Here is a 22,410-nt window from a genome sequence, read left to right as displayed (position 1 = left end):
TCTCACGTCAGGATGGCGAGCTACCACCAGATCACTACAGCTTTGCGGTAGGATGCAATTATTTTTTTTTTCTTTTCCCTTCCCTTGGATCATGGACTAAACCAGTTGGACTCTTGTTTGGTGAATCATTAATCACCTTAACAAAACAAAACCACGGACTTGAATAAGAGGAAGAAAACCTCTTTTGCCTCATCAGGGTTTATTTATTTGTTTTTTATTGTTGTTTTCTTTGTCTATATTTATAAAAAAATATATTATTATTCAATACCTACTTAAACATATGAAAAAGTATGCATTAAAATACAACAACTTCACTTTATTTTCTGTCAGATGGTGTTTATTCACACACAGGCTCCGCAGTCGAATCTTTCTGATTGCCATACCAACAAACTTGGCCGTAGTCAGGCGCCTAGCCTCAACTGGCGTTACATCTTGTTACTGTAGCATTAAAGGGGCTAACCCAAAGGCTGCAGGTATCACAGAAAATCAAAAAGAAATTCACATAAATTTCTATAGTTATATGCATTATTATAATGCTCTGCTTTACAAATCAACAGGTTTTATGACATTTATAGGACCATGTCCTGCAAAACTGACCTACTGTATGTATTGCTGTTCAACTGAGTGTACATGTCTACTTTGTAAATTCTGTCCCTAATAGAGTAGCTTCAGTTCAAATGCTTCATCTGCATCCAGAGTGGAGGTAGTTGTAATGCTCATTTTATATGTATGAAAAAAGCATATAAGGTCTTCTAATGCTTTGTGTCACTTGCTTTCTGTTTGCCTCCAAACCAGAAAAACTTGCCCATGAGCACAGCCCTCACTTCAGTCCATAACAGTGAAGAGTACCACCACATTAAGTTCCAAAGTTCACAGAGACCTGATGTCAGAAATTGAAAAAGTAGAGTTTCTGGCTATTTTCTAAGTTTGCATCAGAAATGTTTGAAATGACCCCGCTCACTTTCTGCCTTCCATAAACTTTGAGGTAAATAACAAGAATCCCTTTTCTCTCCTTAAACAGAGCATGAATAGTTACTAATCAATGAAGTGATTTTCTTTTGTTCTTTGTCTGAAAAAAAAATTAGAAACAAGATGGAGAGTGAGTTTTCTTTTTGAAAACTTGATTTAGAGTCAATAATAATGTCCAAAGCTACAGACTTCAAGTTTATGAAAGAACATAAATCATCAGAATGCAGTTTTCTAGACCCACTTGTCCTTTCAGGGTCAGATGATGGCGGTAATTATCTCATTAAGGCATTAGGCAAGGTTGGGTACACCCTAGAAAGGTTGGCAGGTATCACAGGGCAAAAATTTGATGATGAATTGAAAATGCGAGAACAGGAACACACATCCGTCTAGTCATACATGCATTCTGTTTTACATGGCCTACATTATATGACATACATTAAACACCAAAGCAAAGAATGACTATTTTACTGCCTTGAAGAATGGCATTCAAGGGTTTTGTAGTGCCTGTCTGATGAGAGCAAGGAGAAAACATTGTGTACTATGCACTCCTTATTCTTCAGGTTAATATTTTCTTAAAGGCCAAGAATTCTGAAAACATAAAGTAAGAACAGCAGAGATTGACTTTTGTCTTAGTAGTTCTTATCACACTTCTGAAAGGTTCCCTGTTGGCTTCTATGAAATGTGTGTACCAGGCTGTGAAAAATTAAAGTCAAACGCTGAAAATTGATATAACAATCAGAAATACTTTATTGTGTCCCCTTAGGGAAAGTCTCCGTACAGCAAGGTGGGACAAAAATAAACAACAGAATACCCATGTACACAGAAACACACAATAGATCAGCAGCAGTAAACTCGGTTACCATTCCCAAACAGGTCAAAAGTATCTTTTGCCACCCACCACCATGCAGAAGCCCTTCACCAAATCTGAGTGCGTATTCTTTCCCATTAAACCCAGACTTTAAACAGGTGACAATTTTGGAGTCAGTTATTCTATCCAGAGCAAAGACTTGTTGCCATTACCACTGTCTACCCCTATATTGTGCATAAATTAGATTAAAACCAAATGTTATATGCTAAAATGTCGTATTGAGGCCGATTATCTAAAGATCAAACAACACATGTTCGACCACTGATTTTTTTTTTTTTTTGGACCAAAAAGGAATAGGGTAAATTCAATATTTTTATGTCTGTACTTTGCTTTTTTTCTTGCACCTGAACAGTTAGAATACCCCTTTTCTACTATGTAAGTTAGTCAAATGTAACATCAAAAAACACAGGAGACAGGAAGAGGGAGGACTGACCTGGATAACCTGCTTTTCAGTCTCTTATAATGTTACGTAAAAATAATTATAAACTCTAAAAAGAACACTCCTGTTTTGATATATGAATTTCATATTTACATCCCTTTAACATAACTAATGTACACATGGCTCCCTCTATAATTATTTGGTTAAAAAAGAGGATAAACAATGGTTAAAGATTTTTAAAGATTTTTTTTTAGCTGCTACTAAGTGTAGCCATTTTGTGTTCACTAAATAGTTATAAATGTCCAGATGTAATACATGGACGTCCATCATGGTTGTTTTCTAGCTCAATTCTATGAGCTCTGTAAACATCAATTTGTCATGGCTCAAAACAGAGGACCCATTATTGAAGGCCAGACAGACAATGAATTAGTCAAAAAGCATTTATTAAAACAATGGGCAGCAGATCTGCAGTAGCAGCTGCCAGTAGGTCTGAGGCATAAAACACTCTCATCACTAGCTAGGTAGAACAAGAAGAACAAGAAGAAGGGAGGACTGTGCTTGATAACTGGATACGGGCACTTTAAACAAGGGAGGAGCAGGTGGATCAGATGAGCAGGGAAGAGAAACCAGGCAGAGTAGACAGGTGAATGGAATGAGTAATTAAGCCAGCCATCAGTGCCAAGATCTTGACACAATTCCAACAACTAAATACATCTTTGAAACATATCTCGCCTCAGAAATATTGTCAAGAGTAAATTTACACCTCTGTTTATCGGATGCCATCAAAAAATAATCAAAAAAGAAATTTATAGTTTAACAATTCCAAATGTATGCTAATAATGCATAGTTATGGTAATTGCTTAGCCTGTAGCTGGCCTAACAAAATGGTGGTGTGTTGGATTGAGAGACATCAGTGGCCCAGTTTTCATAATAAACCCTACCCTCGTTTATGAAGTGTGCACAAAAAGAAAGTATACTAAAGGTTTTGAGTGTGCATGTTACAAGCATGCAAAATCTGGAAAATTGGGACAGTACTTGTGCCCCATGTTCTAACAAAGACATGAAAACTAAAGGGGGAAAACCCTGTTTTTGCAATGTTAAAACGTTAAAGAATAATTTTAAGACTGCAACAAGAAATTATTTTGTATTCAAACACATGCAGTAAAATCTGAATTATTTTGATTATTATACCTGACGACATGTCTTTTCTTCAGCACTGGCACTGGAGCTAATTTTTTAAAATAAATACAATTCAAACAAAATATTAGCCGTGTGTAAGACATATCTTAAATAAGAAAGGTTACAAAAAATTATGAGGTTATTAAAATTATTTGGGCTTGTGGACTTCCTGGTAGTAAAAAATAAATTCTACTACACTTAGAAGCTAGCCTAGAAGTTACAAATGCATTAACTAGTCATTTATTTTTTAATATCGGATTACAATGGCATTTGTTGATCAAAAATATTACTAAAATTATTAGTTTACTCTCTGGGACCATTTTAATTTAATACAGATTAATTGATTGGTTTAGCTTCTTTTTCAACGTACACTACGATGCACGACGCCCCGAAAATCGCACAGTGTACGCCTGGCTTTACAAGGATTCTTCAGCTTCCTCTGACCATCTTCTTGCAGTTCTTTTTAATGCAGGTTGTCTCTTATATAAGAGCTGATAATCAGAACAGAGAAAAACAAGGTTCTCATCTGATTTCCCAGAGATATAGGAGTCCTTGATATTTGCATACAAAAGTCCAAAGTTTTGTTTTCTCTGGTGTAACAGCTGACAAACCGTTGGGATGATGGAAGTGTAGTAGAGAGTTAGGTGTGATTAAAATCACCAGTTATTACCACAAATGCATTTGGCCGTTGTGTCTGTAGCTTAGCAACCACAGAACTGATTACATCACATGCAGCGATAGCAGTGGCAGAAGGTGGAATATAAGCGATTATTAACAAAACACTGCTGAACTTTCTGGGCAAATAATATGCATAACTGGCACTTCCTTTTCAATTAGGGTTGTACTTGCAGACATAGTTGAAGTATTCATCTTTAGAGATGTTAAAAAGTTGCTCTCGGGTGTAAAAAAATCCACTTGCTATGGCTGCCAGTCAAGAGAGAGAAACACAACCAAAAACCTTTAAATCTCAAATACTATGATATTTATGACAAATTTAAATTAAAACAGTTTTCTGCGAGCAGTTTCTTCTTCTCAATACTGCTTTAATCTGCAAATATTCACACTTCTTTAAAGAACATAAATGCAACTAAATAAATCTGTTTGAACTCTGAAAGCCATATCATACACCACATTTAATATAGCTAAAAAAACAAAATAAAATTAAAATTGATAAACAAGTTAACTGACTAAATTTTTTTGCTGATCACACTGTTGCTTGTAATTTCTGGTATTAAGTGTGACGTTTCAGATGAGAGAAAAAGAGGAAGAACAGAACCTACTTCATACATATATTCTAACTTTCCCCTCCTTGTCAGACAGTGTGCACAGCTCTTCTCAATAACGTCTAATTGTTTTAAGCTATCACCATCTGCCACTGCAAAATGAGGGTCTTGCAATTTTTAGCATTCATGTGTGCTGTGGTGTTCTTGACTGATGCCCTTGGTGAGTTGCATAACAATTTTGATTGAATTAACCTCCTAAAAAGTTGCTTATTTTATTGTATTATGTGGTCTTTATTGTTATATCTATTAAGTCTTACTATTTAAAACAGTTAAAATAATCTATTGTCTTCCTCTGTCCAGTTCTTCCATATGTGAAGTCTGAAGATAAAACAGGTCAGTGGATACACATTATTATCTATCATAAAATCTTAAGCCACATTATTTCCAATCCTTGGCTTTTATTCTTCACTAAATACAGTTGGATTTACAAATGATGTGAAGAAAAAATGAAGAATAAAAACAAAATACTTATATATATAAATGTACATGTGTTAATATAAAGAAGGCACATTAAATAAAAAAAAAATCCCACACAATTTATTAATTTCAGTTCTTTTTATATTCTGATTTGGATATTTGGTGCCTTCACTGGCGTTTTTCAAGTTAACATACTTAAGAGCCAAGCCCAATTAAATGTGATTTTGAAGATCTCTATGACGACAGATTTCAGAAATCTCTAAAAAAGGATTTAGGTTGTTCATTTACACTAAAAGTTATAATGATAAGACATAAAGTGTTTTCAACCTTCACACCCAGAGACTCTTACTAAAGTTTTCATATTAACTGCTCTTTCTCAGCAAAGAGCGATCTGGTGAAAAGGTCAGCCCGGTGTTCTCGTGGTTGGACCCCGTTCAACGATCGCTGCTTCCGCTACATCCCAAAACCCATGAGTTGGGCTAGAGCTGAGGTAAAAGAATCCCTCAGCATTATTCAATTACATTTCTATCTTCTTAATTTTGAGGTGTGATATAACAGACATATATCACTTCTTTATTTAAACACCATGTGTAGAAAAACTGTCAGTCCATGAGGGGAAACCTGGCATCGGTTCACGACATAGAGGAGTACCATGAGATCCAGAGGCTGATCATGACTGCCAGTCACGAGTATAAAGAGACCTGGATTGGAGGCAGTGATGCACAGGAGGTACTTGATTTAACACATTTTTGTTTGCTATGAAACACTTTGGCTCCTATTAAATTCAATTTGTGTTTCCAGGAAAATCAGTGGTTCTGGAGCGATGGCACTCCTTTCCACTTTACCAACTGGTGTCCTGGAGAGCCTAATAACTTCCATGGAAGGCAGCACTGCCTGCGCATTAACTATGAAAGTAAGGCTATGTTTAATTTATATAAAATGGCTTATTAAGAGTAGGATGTGGTTACACTTTCACAATGTATTGTGTTATTAGCCAGTTATGCGGTTGTGTCACCTACTATGTGATTTTGGACTAATTTTACTTATTCTCTTCTTTTCATTTTTTGTTTTTGCAGATCAAAAGTGCTGGGACGACTATCAGTGCCATGTTTCTAAACCGTCTGTCTGTGCCAAGAAAGGCGAATCAATTCTGAACTGAATGCTGAAAGCATTTGTCTTCACTGTAGTCTTTAAAACTATTTCTGTTGCCCTATCGCTGTTAGGACATTTTATGAAAACCAATGGCTTGCAACATTTACAGAAGCACAATTATTTCTTCGGGCTTTTGCATTTTATAACTGTTTACTGAATTTGTTGTTGAAAGCTAGTTTTGGCAAACCTTTATTCTGTAGAAAATAAAAGACTTGAGCAATATGAACAGAGTGGTCTGTTTTGTTTCGTCACAAGAAAAATGTTCATCTCAAATTGTTTAACTATGAATATGAGTTTGTATATAACATGTTTTTATGCCATTTTTAATAATGGTTTAGAGGCAATTTAAAAACAAATACTGCAAGATGCTAAAGTAACAAAAAACATGCTTGCTGTGGTGGGAAAAATCTATCTCCTATTAATTCCCTTTTATGTAGGTATACATATAAATGTATGAGTGCTTATACCATAACATCTGTAAGATAATGGGAGCTGTTTATATTATAAGGGAGTGTTTGACCATAATATGAGGTAATTCTCAAAACATTTAGACTCTTTCTGTAATGATCTTGGTCCCGTTGGTTTTCTCTAAGTTTTCAGTTTCACGTTTATCCATGTTTTTCTTTGTTTTCTAGCTTTATTGGTGTGTTCTAAATTTATTTAAGTTTCTTAGGTTTTTCTTTGCTTGTCCTCTGTTGCCCCCTTGTGTTTCCTTGTCCCTTGGCTTCGTCGTCAGCTCTACTCACACCTGCTCCTTATCAGCTCATTAGTCCTGCCTTTGTTCAATTAGCCATAAATACACTCCCTGTGCAGTCCCTCATTGCTGGTTCCTCGTCTTACTTTGTCTCACCCTGGCTTCTTGTGATTGTTTTCCCTTGATGTCTCCATGGTTCTGGCTTGTGTTTAATTTTTATGCTGGATTTTTGAATTCCTGTTTTTGCTACCTGTGTTATTTCATTAAACCTTCAAAGAACTCACCCTTGCCTCTCAGCCTCTGCATTTGGGTCCTCACAAAAACCTCCAACCAAAGCGTGACATTTTCTTTTTTTTTTTTCCTTTTTGGTAGAGAGGTTTTTTGACTCTGACATAACCTTCAGCATTTCCATGACTGTAAGTAAGGAAGACAAACTCTGGCAAGATCATAAAAGGGCTAATTGCCATGTAATAAGGGCGGTATGATGTCTTGTTCTCTCTTTGCAGAGATGAAATAAAATAACGACTGTGTGATATCCATCTCTTTTAATTCCACTGGATTAAACTATTACTGATGCATGACAGCTAAGCCTGAGACATTTGTCATGATTAAACTTGCTTTAGACTGAAAATATTTCAGTTATTCTTGTTGAATTAATGGGTTTCGTTAATATAGCAAAGTGAATGGATTTATTATGTATGGCAGAAAGACATCACAGCATTACTGTAACATAATAAGATGCACAGTGAAACATATTTTCATTCACTGAATAACTTTAGCTTTCAAGGTTATCAAAATGATTCTCTTTATTTAGGCATTCAACTTGTATGTTAGATCCAGTTAGATCCAGTTCTAACAAAGTTATTTAAGTATTTCCTCTGATTTTCTTCTCCATTTTAGATATAATTAATCTTTCACTAATACAGGGGTAGGCTGTAATCAAGGCTTAAGTACGCAATCTTCCCTTGATCCAAACTACTTAGTCAATCATAGACCTATATCTTATCTGGCTTTCTAATTCAAGAGAAAATAGTTGCTAATTATGTGACCACCTACACTGTAATGGCCTTTTTGAATAGTTTCAATCAGATTTCAGAGCTCATCATAGCACTCATGGATTTAGATGATGGACTTGTCCTGTTCTCAATGCTGCCTTTGATGCATTTATCACAAAAGTTCTTTAGAAAGGCTTGAGTATTGTGCAGGAGTTAAGAAAAAGTACTAGGGAGGTTCAAGCTGTGATCTAACCACAAAACCAAGCACTAGTGAGAGCACTGTTGTGGAACCAGGATTGAGCCTCCTTGTTCCTACTTCTATTCTGATATGGGTAGCAACTTAATTTCAGTTTGTTAATTGAGAGCGAACCAAGCAACCAAACTGATCTTTCTTCTTTAGAGATTTCTGTTGCTCCTACTGATGGAGTTCCTTATCACTTTACTGATTTTAACAACCTCCCGATCAGGAATCGAGAGGTCGGGAGAAAATCAGACATTATAACATTATACTAATTAAATGTTATTGAACAGTTCTCCACAGCCATTACACAAAGAACCCAAGATCAAAATAACACTCTAAAATAATATGTGAGGTTACGTTAAACTGCACGAATAGATATAAAAGTGCGTTGAGGTACCATGCTCTTACTTTGAGCCACAGGCAGGGTGCCCTGGTTACAGGTGTCCAAATGTTAAGGTGCGCTATGAGGTTGTGGAGATAAAGTCTCTTATGAGCGGACAAATCCAAAATGCGTTTCTATGCCATATATCCTTCGTATTTCAATGCAAATGTACATTTCTCAGTAACAAGTGCCCCCTTACATGCTGACGGATTGCATCATGTTTACTGTATGCGGATAATCTAAGATAATTTACTGGGGTTAAGAACGTTTGTGAAATCTCAATTGGTGAGTTGGTAAGAGCAGACAGATGGAGGAAAAGTAAGACAAATGAGACTAGAATACAAAAATGTTGTTGCATAAGGCCTATGGACTCAACAGCAGTCTCCCACACCGAGTGTCCATGTAGTGAAAGAGAGGAAAAACTCCCTTTTAACAGGAAGAAACCTCCAGCAGTACCAGGCTCAGTGTTGGCAGGATTATACCGAAGCAGACTGGGCTTGCAGGAGATGGAAGCAGATACACTAAAGGAAGCAGATATACAAAAGGTAACTGTTAAGTAGCTTCCGGTGGCCCCGTCCAATAAAGACACATCCAAGCTCAGAGCTGGTTCAACCACGTCAGAGGATGAAAGAGACCACATACAGGTAGTCATAGTAAAAAGAAAAAAATTATCAGACACAACTCGAACATCTATAATCAAAGGTGTTGAAGCTAGTAGAATACTTGATATTTCTTTCCAGGATAGTGTCACAGTGAAACAGGAATAGATTAACAGATTGAGCTATTATGACAGGAAAAACATAGAGATCGTTAAGTTAGGGGCTGAACCAACAAACACTACAGAATGGGAGAATAAAATAGAAGGAAGAATAATAAAAAGTGGTACCTATGTCCTCCAGCAGTCTAAGGTTATAGCAGCATAACTGTGGAGATAGCTCAGGATAACCTAAGCCACTCTAACAATACGTTTAGTGAATAACAAAGCTTATCAAAAATTAATTAAAATAAGTTATTAAAACAATAAATATTTTTGATGAATTGTTAAAATAACTGATGACTTCTTTCGGGGTCTGAGCTCCAACAATTGATTACTTTCATGTCTTTATGTCAATTTTTTCTAATTGCAGCCTTTTCTCTTTTTGGGTCTCTCCAGGTTTATTTGATAGCAATCTACATAGATCTTGAAGAGATCTCTGTCATTTTTAAATCTAACTCAAATAACATTTTTTCAAAAATGTTAATGCTTTAGATTTATTTCAGACAGTCGGGTTAAATAAAATTACAAAGTTTTTTTTTTTACAAAAGTTTTAGTTTTGCAGAAAAGTGTTCTCCCCTTTTTCATGCTGCAATGTTCATTCTTTTTTGACATGGAAACAATTTCATCTGTGCCTGATTAAATTTTTCTTTCATGTAAGTACATTTTACATGGAAAAATGTCCTGTGTATTTTATTGTAAAGTCTACATATTGGAGGTCTGTTTATTGTACTCAAGACACAGCCCCCCCTTAGTTTTCTGATTCCCTTGATTGCGGAGCATGGGTTTTATTGATAAGACAATAAATATGGGGGTTTTGGTACAAACCGTTGTTGTGGCTCCTCCTTGCTGTATATTCTTTGTTGTGCTCCGTTAACCTCATCAAGTGTGCTTGAAGGTATTATTTGCTTTGCTGGAACTAATACGATGTCTGTTTGCACTGTAAACACTGTCACTGTATTAGTTCCTGTAAACTTATACAGTGACAGTGTTTGCAGTGCAAACAGACATCTTAGATGACTCTCTAATTAAATAACATATGTTTTTTTTTTAAGATGTTTATATAATAATTTTCTCTTAAAAGAAAGTTTTTTTAATATATTCTTGTTAGCTTACATAGCTTCTATAATAGAATATATACTGATAACTGTGTTTATTGTTGATTGGAGTCATTTCTATTAATTGATCCAATTTATTTGTAGTATGAATTATGTTTCAGTTTGTAAAGTTATTATTTAGAAATAATTACTTTTTCAAGTGATGGAACTATTGCTAAAGGAAACTAAAATTTCTGGTGTGAGTAAATGTCCATTTTTTACTTCTCTTCCAATTTCTCCTTTTTGTTCATCTAATCTGACTAAAAGGAACCAATTTACTCCCTAATAAATGCCAGTGACCCAGCTTGTTTCAAAGATTAAATCAATTGTTTCATTAGAGATTTTGGACACTCAGATTTATACCTGAAGAACATCTGGGCTTTAAATGAACGTTTAACTAAATATGTCATAATTTTCCCAACACTCTCTACTACATATCTAAAGGAGTTTCATTCTTTTCAAAGCCTCATTTACACTTTTTCTTACTTGGAAGTGAGCATTTGTTGGTCATTGGTGTTCACTTACAACTATTTGCCTTTCATTACATGTTAACCTGTTTGGTGGCGTTACAGTTATCCCTTATTCAGCAGTCCTTAATATTTGTTCTAGTTTTATTTTGTCAGTTACTGTTAAAAGTTATCTTTAGATTATAATTTCCAGTTACTCGTCACTGTCCCCTAGTGTCACCTCCTTTCGCATTGCCTTTCTTGTTCTTTCTCTGCTCACCTGTTCCCACTTAGATCATTACAGAAATCTTTGTCCAGTTAGTCTCCTGTCCAGTGGATATATACCCCTCCTCTGCAGTTTGTCTTTGCTAGATTGTTTTCTTTATTTCATGTCCACATCAGTTTCTGTCAGTCACCTCCCATGTTCTCTGTTCTGGTTCCCGTATTCCTTGCCTGATTGTTTTTGGATTTATACTACCACTGCCTTTATCAATAAATAAACAAAAACTCATAGGCTATCTGCCTCTGCTGCAGCGTTTTGGGTCCAGCTACTAACTAATGAGAAAACATCAATGCTCCTATATCCAGTGCTGGGCACTTAACTTAAAAACAGTATATAAAAACTTGTTTATAGTTTTCAGTTACTTCCCTGAAACAGTAGCTGAGTTAGCAACTCAGTTACTGCAATATCTCGTACCCGTCATCTCTACATCCGAGACCGGGTCGTGGGGAATCTTCTTTTGCCTAATAAAGTTTCTGAAGCGTTAAAAGAAGTTGTCTTTGTGTCTTGATCTGCCATTTTTGGAAGGTTTTTCTCTGGACATGTTGGCTTTATCAACAATCCCGAATCAATCCCTTTGCTTAGTGTTTCACAGCTCAACAGCTCAGTTGCTACTTTATTAATGTAGGACTCATTTATGATAAACATTCAACAAATGTACTAATCGTTTGTCAAAATAAAAACCAGGTATAGCCTACATCCAGTGTTGGGAATGTAACTTAAAAAGACTTCTTCCAGCTATTCTTCGAGAAGACTGAGGAACTCCCTGGCCAGCCGAGAGACTTAATCCCTAAACATGAGCTGGGTTATCCTCTAGGCCATGCCTGGAATAGTTCCCCAGCGTAGCTTCCAAGGTGCATCAAAAAAAGATATCTAGTCTGCCAAAGTACAGAAATGGCTCTATTCTGAGCCTCCCTGCCATATACTATATATAGATATATATACCTATATATATATATATATATATATATATAAATTGCCCATGTGGGGCCTTAGGCTAGGCCCTTAATGCTAAATGCCTACCTCATACAATGATGAGTGATATTATCATGAGTGACATGCGGGCTCAGACGTCGCCTGGCCAAACAAGGTCTGCGTCAGGAACCAGAGCACATTGATATCAAAAGGGCTTAGAATTATAACTTAAAGGACAATCTTGTCTTGAATAGAAATAAATTTTTCGCTAAACAAATTGAGCATTTTCCCTGTAAATATATTAGGTTTTGGTTTTCCGTAAAGTATCTGTTTAATATGACAGGTAAGCAAACACACTCTAGGAATCTAAACTTTCCCTGAACAAATAGGCGTACTTTATTGTAGGTCAGCTGTTTTACTTGAGCAAGTAAAGTCTGTGGTTGTTGATGAATTCACAATCCTGTTAGACTTTGTTTTCAAATGAAATACAAACATTATTAATTCTCTTTATCATATATTTCATGTATACAGATGCTACAATGACCTTTATGTATTTTCATGCGTTTTAAAGTGACACTAAATCGTGATTTAATTTTGTATCAATGATGTCCATTTGTATCTCTGCCCTATCAACCTTCTATGTGTTATCTTGCCTAAACAAATGTGTTGCCAGCCTTCAGCAAATGAATGTTGCCATTCTTTGTTTGTTTCCTGTCTACAAAGCTTATCCAGGAGGAGCAGATGCTGCAAAGTCAGTGACAATCAGATGAGTTGCGTAACATATAAAGATTAAACAATCCTTCTATATGATCTGATTGAATTATCTCTCTAAACTACCTTGAGATAACATGTGTTATGAAATGGCCATAATTGACTAAACTAAACTGAATTGAGCTTTAACCATAATCAATGCCTTTAGAAGGCAAAAGTTAACCAATATGTGTTGTATCTAAAACTTATATAAAGGTTTTGTTAAGATTTCACATCATTGTAATGTATATTCTTGGACCTGATGCTTGTGAAATGTCTGCAGGTCCCTTCTTGAAAAGGTTAAAGATATTGTAAAGTTAAACTCTGGCTTTAATAATCTTATGCTGATTGTTGTGAATACCTAAAGTGTATAAATATATAAACCTGGCAATGATTTGTTTTTGTTTCAGAGATTTCAGCTCCTACAATTGAAAGAATACTCATTATAATACGTATTTTAGATTTAATTCACAATAAAACTAAAATAAAGGTTTTGACAACATAGAAGGAAGAGTGACCTTCAATTGTCTCCCTTCTTGAACACACAATGTCAAACTGAAACAACTTATAGACTCATGTTATGTGATACACACATGTAACACTATAACCAACATGGGTCATTCTATATGTTTGAGTTTTTTTTGTATGTTTGCGAAATGCTATCATTTTAGTGGCCAGTTCCTGGTAGAAACAATATAAAAAGGTTTGGTTTTGGAGCTGATCACCACTTCCAGACAGAAAAGCTGAGGCTGAAGTCTGAAACTACACTAAAAGAAAGAAGGTAATTCTGCTCTGAAATTTGTTTCATTTTATGTTACACCAACAATTATTCATTTACAGTAAACAATTTGATGTCTGTTTTCTCCTTTTTCGAGGTGAACATTTTTCTCCAACTGCATTGTCTCCATCATGAAGCTGCTTACTCTGTCATTCCTCCTTTGTGCCCTGCTGGCCCTCAGCCTTGCAGCTGGTAAGTATATTATGTCTGACATATGATATACATAAATCATTTCTATAGAATCACAAGTATAAATATAAAACAATATTTTCATCCAAATGTTATTTAAGAGTATTTGCTTCTAAAATGCTTAATCTAATACCAGGATCTTTTTACAGATTGGCATATTAAACAACATATGTATAATGTGTCCACTACATATGACTTTGCATTATAGATGCGTTAAACTAATGTTGAGTTCATCCTTAAAGAATTGCAGATACTAGTACACAGTAATTAGACAAGTCTCCATGTTGTGCTTTTTTTTTCTTCTATGTAAATTTTCTATATAAAAAGTTCTACATGGTCAAAGTGACATGTTTAGGTTTACAGATCCCCAATAATGGAGGTCAGATTTAAGTGTCGGTGCTCTCCTTCCGTGTTCCCAGCTGTAATCAGATAGACGAGCTGAGTGCATAAAGATTGGCTGCAATAATGCCGCATTTTCCCTCCACAGATGCAAAGAATGAGTCTGGGACTAAAGAGGCTGTTTCTAAAGGTGGGTGTACAACAAATCATTATAAAAGACTAAAATCCAATCAAATACAGAAAGTTTTATAATAATATAATAAAAGTTGACTTAAACTGTGTTATAATAGAACTAATTTGTGATTAGTTGAGTAACTTGTCTCTCTAGATAAAATCACTTCAGTTCTAAAAAAAAGGGTGGAATAAAAAATCAAATAGAATTGCTGAGTACATAAAATACACCTTAAATGAAGCCATTTAAATTCCACAGCGGCCAAGGATGAAAGTGAAACTGACAAGGTATTTTCTAAAAGTGAGCCCACAACACATTATCATGATCAAGAAAGAAATAATAAAGACACCATTTACATCATATGTAAAGAAATTAATCTGTGCTAATTTACACACTTTTACAGATTTATGATTAAGAGTTCTACTGTTCTTTTAACTTTATTTTTTATTTGTTCAGAGCCCGATAATGAGGAAACTGCTCCAGAAGGTGAGTTAAAATTAGAAAAACTGTCAAAGATGACATAGGAAAACTGGTCAGTAAAGGGAATCTATCTTTCCCATATTTATTTTAAAACATATACTTTATTTAACTGTGAATTAATGTTAGCGTTTTCTTCCCCGCTTTAGAAGATGAATCTGAGGAGGAGGATGCAGCTCCAGAGGGTTAGTTTGGATCTAATTCCCTCTAACTGTAGTTACAGTAACCAAAGTGAAGAATATAAATTACCTGAAATATGTGCAATTCTTTCAGAAGCAGAACAAACTGAAAGCGATGCAGACCAATCAGGTAGGTTGTGGAAAAATGGCATCAGAAAAATTGCAACATAAACATTTTTTTGCAAAAATGTCTTGATATTTTAATGTTTTACATTCTTTATTGTGTTTCCATCAGAGAAAAGCCACATGGTCAAGAGAGCAACATCTTGCCCCAGCGGTTGGACAAAATATGGATCTCGTTGTTACCTCTATGTTGCAGCTAGTTACACCTGGGCTCAGGCTGAGGTAGCAAGCTCTCTATCACAAAATTCACTTTCTTAAGCGATTTGTAAACTTTAAATTTCACAATAATCTTCAGGAAATCACAGCAAGATTTGAGTACTTAAAAACATTTCTCCTCTTCTTCCTTTTTGTGTCTCAATACCACTTCAGCAATACTGTGTCGCACGTGGTGGAAACCTCCCATCTGTACGAAGCTCAACTGAATATAATTGGCTAGGAAGCTATATTTACAGCAGGACTCGTTCATACGGAATGACTTGGATTGGAGGTTCTGATGCTCAGCAGGTATGTCTAAGGACCCATTATTAGTATTGTTTTCTGAAATTAATGCACAACTTAAAAAAATTTTATTTTTCTCTTTTACCTAAGAAAGGTACCAATAACTACCTAGGCAATAAATGTACAATTAAAATTAGACACCTTTAGCCTGCTGTTGTTTATAAAGATGTGAAGAATCAATTTCTTTGTCAATCTTCTAAGGTTTTGTTGATTTCAGATATGTACCAATTACTTCTTTCTTCTCCTCATACTATGTGGTATAATGTGCTTTAAATGTTGTTTGCTCTAATCTTCTCTAGGAGCGTTACTGGTTTTGGAGCGATGGGACTCCTTTCAGGTATAATTCCTGGTGCTCAGGCATGCCGAGGACAAGTTCCAGCTACAACTGTCTTGTCATGAACTACTCAGGTAATCTGTTTAAAGAGTCAGGGAAAAAAAAGACTTTTGTGATACTTAATTAATCTAAAACAAAAAATTCTAACCGTTATTCTGAATGTTAAGTTTCTCTAAGAGGTTTAATAACAATCTTTTAATCCCCATATTTAGCTTGCAGATGCTGGTTGGACTATCCATGCACTTATCGATACCCATTCGTCTGTGTCAGGAAATAAACACCAAAAGTGAAGAATCATTATGTGGAAAAAATCTAATTGGTCTTATTTTTCTTAAGCTATCCTCTTTTACTGCAATGCTAAGTGTTTGAAGAGACAAGATAAAGAAAATCAAGTTGATTGTCTCTGAGGTCATGCACCAAAGAGCCAAAAAGCAAGAGTTCTGGAAAGAGTATTTTATGCAAAGCTTTTCTCTGCAGAGTAACTGTATTTTTTTCTTCTTTTTCCTAATAAATTTTCTGAAGCATTAAAAGAAGTTGTCTTTTTGTCTTTATATGCAATTTTTGGAAGGTTTTTCTCTGGATATGTTGGCTTTATGTCAACAATCCCAAATCAATCCCTTTTCATAGTGTTTCACAGCTTAACAGTTAGTGGTTACGTTCCCATATTGACCTCATACAAGTTCATATTGAAAAAAACATAATCATGCTGTATATAACTACTTGAGCCAAAAACAGGATGATTAACCACAACTTTTGTAGTTTGTTACTGAAACCTAAAAGAGCATTGTATGAGATATCTTCAATAAAGGTGAGAAATTCACTGAGCAAAGGCACTTCAACATGTAGAAAGGAATGTCCATATATTCTTGGTTACAATTTTTACTTAAAGGATAATCTTGTCTTGAATTAAAATACATTTTCACTAAACAAGTTGAGCATTTTCCCTGTAAATAAAATAGCTTTCAGTTTTCAGTAAAGTATCTGTTTAATATGACAGGTAAGCAAACACACTCTAGGAATCTAAACTTTCCCTGAACAAATAGGCAACTTTATTGTAGGTCAGCTGTTTTACATGAGCAAGTAAAGTCCGTGGTTGTTGATGAATTCACAATCCTGTTAAACTTTGTTTTCAAATGAAATACAAACATTATTAATTCTCTTTATCATATATTTCATGTATACAGATTCTACAATGAACTTTATGTATTTTCATGCTCTTTAAAGTGACACTTAAATCCCAATTTCATTTTGTATTAATGATGTGGATTTGTATCTCTGCCCTCTCAACCTTCTATGTGTTATCTTACCTAAAAAAATATGTTGCAAACCTTCAGCAAATTAATGTTGGTATTCTTTGTTTGTTTTCTGTCTATAATGCTCATCCAGGAGGAGCAGTGTTAAGAAGCAATAAGATTTTCTGTAATGTTCAGGTTCTAGAGTGTGTGTATGTGATTCTTTTGTTTTTTTGAATTGTTTGTTACCTTTGTGGGTGTTTCCTTTTTAGAAGCCATCTTGGAACCTTGCTAAGGAGGAGGCCCGCCTCAAACCCAGCTCTCTTATAGAGGGAGCCATGATGGCTGAACTTTGATACTATCATGGTTACTACCTCAACCTAGTGTTGATCTCTCTTTATTAAAGAAGATAAATTCAAGAAATAACATGTTTAGTATACAAACTTATGTGAACACTTTGATTCATGAGAGATATGGGTATTATGTACATATATTCACTGATGGGTCAAAAAATCCAGAGAATGGAAAAACAAGTTGTGCTTTTTACATTCCTGAATTAAAAGTTAAGGTGTTTAAAAGATTAAGTGATCATTTGTCGGTTTATACAGCAGAAATGATGGCAATCATGTTGGCATTATACTGGATAGAGGAAGTCAAACCCCTGAGAATATTAATATGTTCAGATTCAAGTGCAGCATTGACTAGTCTTAAAAATATGTTATCTAAATGTAGGGAGGATATTATGTTAGAAAATTTGCTATCATTATACCGAGTACGTAATCTGGGGATTGATGTCCAGTTTTTATAGATTCCAGCACATAGTGGCATTAAAGGGAATGAGATGGCAGATTCGTTAGCTAAGAAGGGGTTGACGATAAATTAGGTAGAAGTAAAAGTACCAATTAGCAAAACAGAAATCAAATCGTACATACGAAGCAAAATTAAGGTACAGTGGCAAAAATTATGGGATAATGGAAATAAAGGAAGACATTTATATAGGATACAGCAAAAAGTGGGAGAAGAAGAGCCTCTGGGGAAGAGTAGGAGAGAACAGGGGATGTTTAGTAGAATTAGGTTAGGCCACACGAGGCTAAATGCATCACTGCATGTTATTGGGAAGCATCCAACAGGAAAATGTGACATGTGTAGTCAACCAGAAACAGTAGAACATGTGCTGTTTGAGTGTATTAAATATGCAAGTCAAAGAATAGATTTAAGGAAAGGACTGGAACATGAAGGAATCAAACAACTGGACATTAAAAATATCTTCTCAAATAAATCCAGAAAGACAGTACTTAAAATCATGTCATCTTATCTTCAACAAACTTGACTAAACCTAAGGATTTAAGAAAACATAAATAAGATCAAGTAGGTGGCGATAATGCTCCATTTGGTTGCAAGTCGCCAGTAAAACAACAAGAAGAAGAAGGCTGAACTTTGATTGGCTGTGGGTAAATTGAGAAGGCGGGGATAACAGTATATAGGTGGACTGATTGCTGTAGTAAGAGGCTGATGGAAAAGCTGCCATTTTGTGTTCAGTATAACCATGCTCTGATGGAAGAGCCTTAATAAATGACCTTTTTTTTTGCTCCAACCAACTTTGTTGGATTTTTCCTACCACACCTCTCAGCGCAACAGTGGTGTCAGAAGTGGGATCTTTACGCTTTTGCTTGAAGGAGGAAATCAGGCTAAATGAGAGGAGTAGGACGTGGAAGAATTCGAGGAACAAGGAAAAGCCCTCTTTCTAAAATGGAAGAAAGAGATAGTGGAGGAACAGCAGAACCAGATCCACCACCTGAAGGAGTCATGTCTGATGAAGATGTCTTTGAACCAGTGGTACAGCCTAAACAGACCGCAGTTGGTACTGTGAGTAAAGAACTTTGTAAAACTGACATCTTTGATGAAATAAGAGAATTTATGCGACATTCTAAACGAACCGAAGCAATTTTGTTTGAACAGATTAAACAGTTGCGCAGTAACATGCCAAAGCTGCAAAGTGATGTATATACTGAACTTGATGAGACGATTGTACAGACTGAAGTTTCTACAGAAGCAGTTTTCCCAAAGCGAGAGAGCAGAACACTATCTCAGCTATTAGCAACAGAGCAAGCCCAAGGAGCCTCTGGTTACCAAGCTGAACCTCGTTATCCATCTCAACCACTTCCTGCACAGCCTCAGCTGCGTGGTGCGCATGATGTTCCAGGACAAAGAGTGGAACCAACCCGTGGAGGTGATCCTAGGATACCTGACTTCAAGGAAGGTGAGGATCCTGAAAGTTTCTCCATACGTTTTGAACACATAGCTAAAACATGGGTATGGCAACCAACTGAATGGGCTGCTAGAGTGGTCACATTATTGACTGGAAAAGCACTGGAGGCCTATGCTGGAATGGATGAAGACCGGTCTGACTCTTATGAATCTATTAAAGCTGCTGTGCTATCTAAGTTTAATGTGACAGAAGAGACTTACAGATACCGGTTTCAAAGCACCAATGTACCTGTGGGAGAGAGTGTACGTGAAACCTACAGTCGGATAATGGGACTCTACAAGCGATGGATGCGGCCTGACAGTCGGAGTAAAGAAGAGATCGGGGAAACCATCATCTTGGAGCAGTATCTACGTGTGCTTCATCCAGACGTCCGCACATGGGTGAAGGAGAACAATCCAAAGACCGGAGAGGAAGCTGCAGATCTGGCTGAACGTTACTTGGCTGCTCACAGAGAACCTTCAAAATCAAGAGTAACTGTGGGGAGACCAAGGTTTGTGGAGGTAAAACCTCCAGATGCAATAAAGACTGACAACTTGGACATGAGGGGTGGTAAGAAATCTGAACAATCCAGACTAAAGTATAACCTTACTTGTTACTATTGTCAGCAGCCTGGTCACAAAGCTTCTTTATGTCCTTTAAGAAAACCTAAGTCAGTAGAGTTATGTGTGGTACCCTCCAAAGAACATAATTATGAACTTTCTGATGGTTTGATTCCACATAAATATGTGGTAGATGTGATGATAAATGGCAAAGCTGTAAAAGCTCTTGGGTAGTTCACAAACTGGTGAAATCTTCTTTGTTGAACAATGTAATGCCTAACTTTAACAAGCTGGTAAACATTACTTGTGTTCATGGATGTCAGAAAGAGTATCCAACTGCAGATGTCACTATTGAAGTTGAAAGTCAAGCTTTTATGTTGACTGTTGGAGTTGTGAATCAGTTAGCATATGATGTTATCCTAGGGGAAGATTTACCAATCCTAGACAGTTTGGTTCAAGAAAATTCTGTGGCATATTCCTGTGCTGTCATGACACGATCTATGAAAAAGGGCTTAGGACCTCTGCCAGATGCAGATGATGATTTGTATGAAGGAGGAAGTAAAATCAGGAAATCAAAACGACAACGTAGACAGGAGAAAAACAAAAACAAAAGCAAGTCAAAACTTCCTGAACCTACATTACCTTTAATTCCATGTGTTGATCTCCAGTGGCAAATTCCTAATAACTTTAAAGAAAGACAAGAAAATGATCCATCTCTGAAACCTCTCTTTGATAAAGCAAACAAAGATGGTGAAAAAGAGACTACTGTGGAGTTCAAAAGTTTAGCAGGAGAGCCTTTTATTATAAAGGACGAACTTTTGTATCTAGCAGATATTGATGAACCCAGACTTGTTGTACCAAAAGAATACCGTTCAGTAATTTTGCATTTGGGTCACACTGTACCATGGTCGGGGCACCTAGGACAGGCAAAGACATATAATCATGTTGCTCAGAGTTTTTATTGGCCAGGATTATATAAAGATGTGATTGAGTACTGCAAATCATGTCATGATTGTCAGTTAGTAGCCCCCACTAAAGTTTCAGACCATGCCCAGTTGCAGACTTTACCAATAATGACTGTTCCTTATGAGAGAATCGCCATGGATATTATAGGTCCTTTACCTAAGAGCAGTAATGGTCAAAAATATGCATTAGTTATCTGTGACTATGCAACCAGATATGCAGATGTTTTTCCATTGCGTTCTCTCCAGGTCAAACACATTGTCCGGTGTTTGGTAGACCTTTTCTCCAGAGTTGGTATCCCAAAGGAGATTCTAACTGATCAAGGTACCAATTTCATGTCACAAATGATGAAAACTCTTTATGATCAACTGGGAATAAAAGGTATTCGTACTACTCCATACCATCCAGAAACCGATGGTTTGGTAGAACGATTTAAAGGTACATTAAAACAAATGTTGAGAAAGTTTATTGATGAAACTGGGAAAGACTGGGATAAATGGTTGCCTTTTCTTTTGTTTGCATACAGAGAAGTACCACAAGCCTCAACTGGGTTTTCTCCTTTTGAGTTGCTTTATGGGAGACACGTTAGAGGCCCTTTGGACATGCTGAAGGAGAACTGGATGGCTGGAGGAGCATCTGGATCCAGTAAAGGGTCTTCACCAACAACAAACATCATCTCCTACATACTGCAAATGAGAGACAAACTGGAAAAATACAGAGAACAAGTTAAAGACCATATGCAGAAAGCACAACAAAAGCAGAAGGTATGGTATGACAGACATGCCCGTGAAAGAGAGCTAAAAACTGGCCAGAAAGTTTCAGTACTTTTGCCCAGTGGACCAAGTAAGCTACTAGCTAAATGGCAAGGACCCTACACTGTGATTAAAATAACAGGTCCAGTAACTTATGAAATTGCTTGTCCAGAAAAACAAAAGTCAAAGCAATTGCTCCATGTAAATCTGCTAAAGGAGTATCATGAAAGAAATGTTCCAGAAATGGATGTGAAGCAAACCCTAATGGTACAAGACATTCAGCCTGAAGACAGTGCCATGTTGATGGATGGAGAAGCTGAAATGAGTCCATGCAGAAAATTTGCCAAATCTGAAGAGGCTCCAAAGCATCTGACTCCAGACCAGAGGCAACAGCTGGGTGAGATTAAACAATCTTTTCCATCACTGTTTGCAGATGTACCTGGGCGGACTGATGTCATAACACACAAAATAACCTTGAAAGACACAACACCTGTTCGTCTTAAGCCTTACAGGATTCCCCAACAGATCATGGAACCACTGAAACAGGAGGTCCAGACAATGCTGGAAATGGGAGTGATAGAGCCATCAAGAAGTGAGTGGTCAAATCCTATTGTGCTTGTTCCTAAGAAGGACTCATCTCAACTACACTTTTGTTCTGACTTAAGAAAGTTGAACAGCATTTCTTGTTTTGATTCTTACCCCATGCCACGCATTGATGAGCTACTGGAAAGATTGGGGAAGGCCAAATACATCACAACATTAGAC

At 36.2% G+C, this 22,410-nt stretch overlaps 2 protein-coding genes across 2 annotated transcripts; both read left to right on the top strand.

The window, feature by feature from the left end:
* Positions 1–4,699: 4,699 nt before the first annotated feature.
* Positions 4,700–6,473, top strand: LOC119798708 (ladderlectin-like). The gene is made up of 6 exons (XM_038308276.1): positions 4,700–4,838; positions 4,979–5,011; positions 5,476–5,585; positions 5,690–5,824; positions 5,897–6,008; positions 6,172–6,473. Exons 1-6 carry the CDS (start codon positions 4,778–4,780, stop codon positions 6,252–6,254), a joined length of 534 nt encoding a protein of 177 aa, XP_038164204.1. The 5' UTR covers positions 4,700–4,777; the 3' UTR covers positions 6,255–6,473.
* Positions 6,474–13,490: 7,017 nt separating this feature from the next.
* On the top strand, positions 13,491–16,330 carry LOC119798665 (type-2 ice-structuring protein-like). The gene is made up of 10 exons (XM_038308224.1): positions 13,491–13,582; positions 13,677–13,771; positions 14,256–14,297; positions 14,736–14,765; positions 14,906–14,941; positions 15,030–15,065; positions 15,171–15,280; positions 15,428–15,562; positions 15,856–15,964; positions 16,103–16,330. The coding sequence occupies exons 2-10, from the start codon at positions 13,711–13,713 to the stop codon at positions 16,165–16,167; spliced, it is 624 nt and encodes a 207-aa protein (XP_038164152.1). The 5' UTR covers positions 13,491–13,582; positions 13,677–13,710; the 3' UTR covers positions 16,168–16,330.
* Positions 16,331–22,410: the final 6,080 nt, after the last annotated feature.

Source organism: Cyprinodon tularosa, unplaced genomic scaffold (genome assembly GCF_016077235.1).
Source record: "Cyprinodon tularosa strain WSP-4 unplaced genomic scaffold, ASM1607723v1 ctg633, whole genome shotgun sequence".
In the NCBI taxonomy this organism is placed as follows: Eukaryota; Metazoa; Chordata; class Actinopteri; order Cyprinodontiformes; family Cyprinodontidae; genus Cyprinodon; species Cyprinodon tularosa.
The sequence above is the reverse complement of the archived record's forward strand: the minus strand, read 5'-3'. Positions and strand labels throughout refer to the sequence as shown.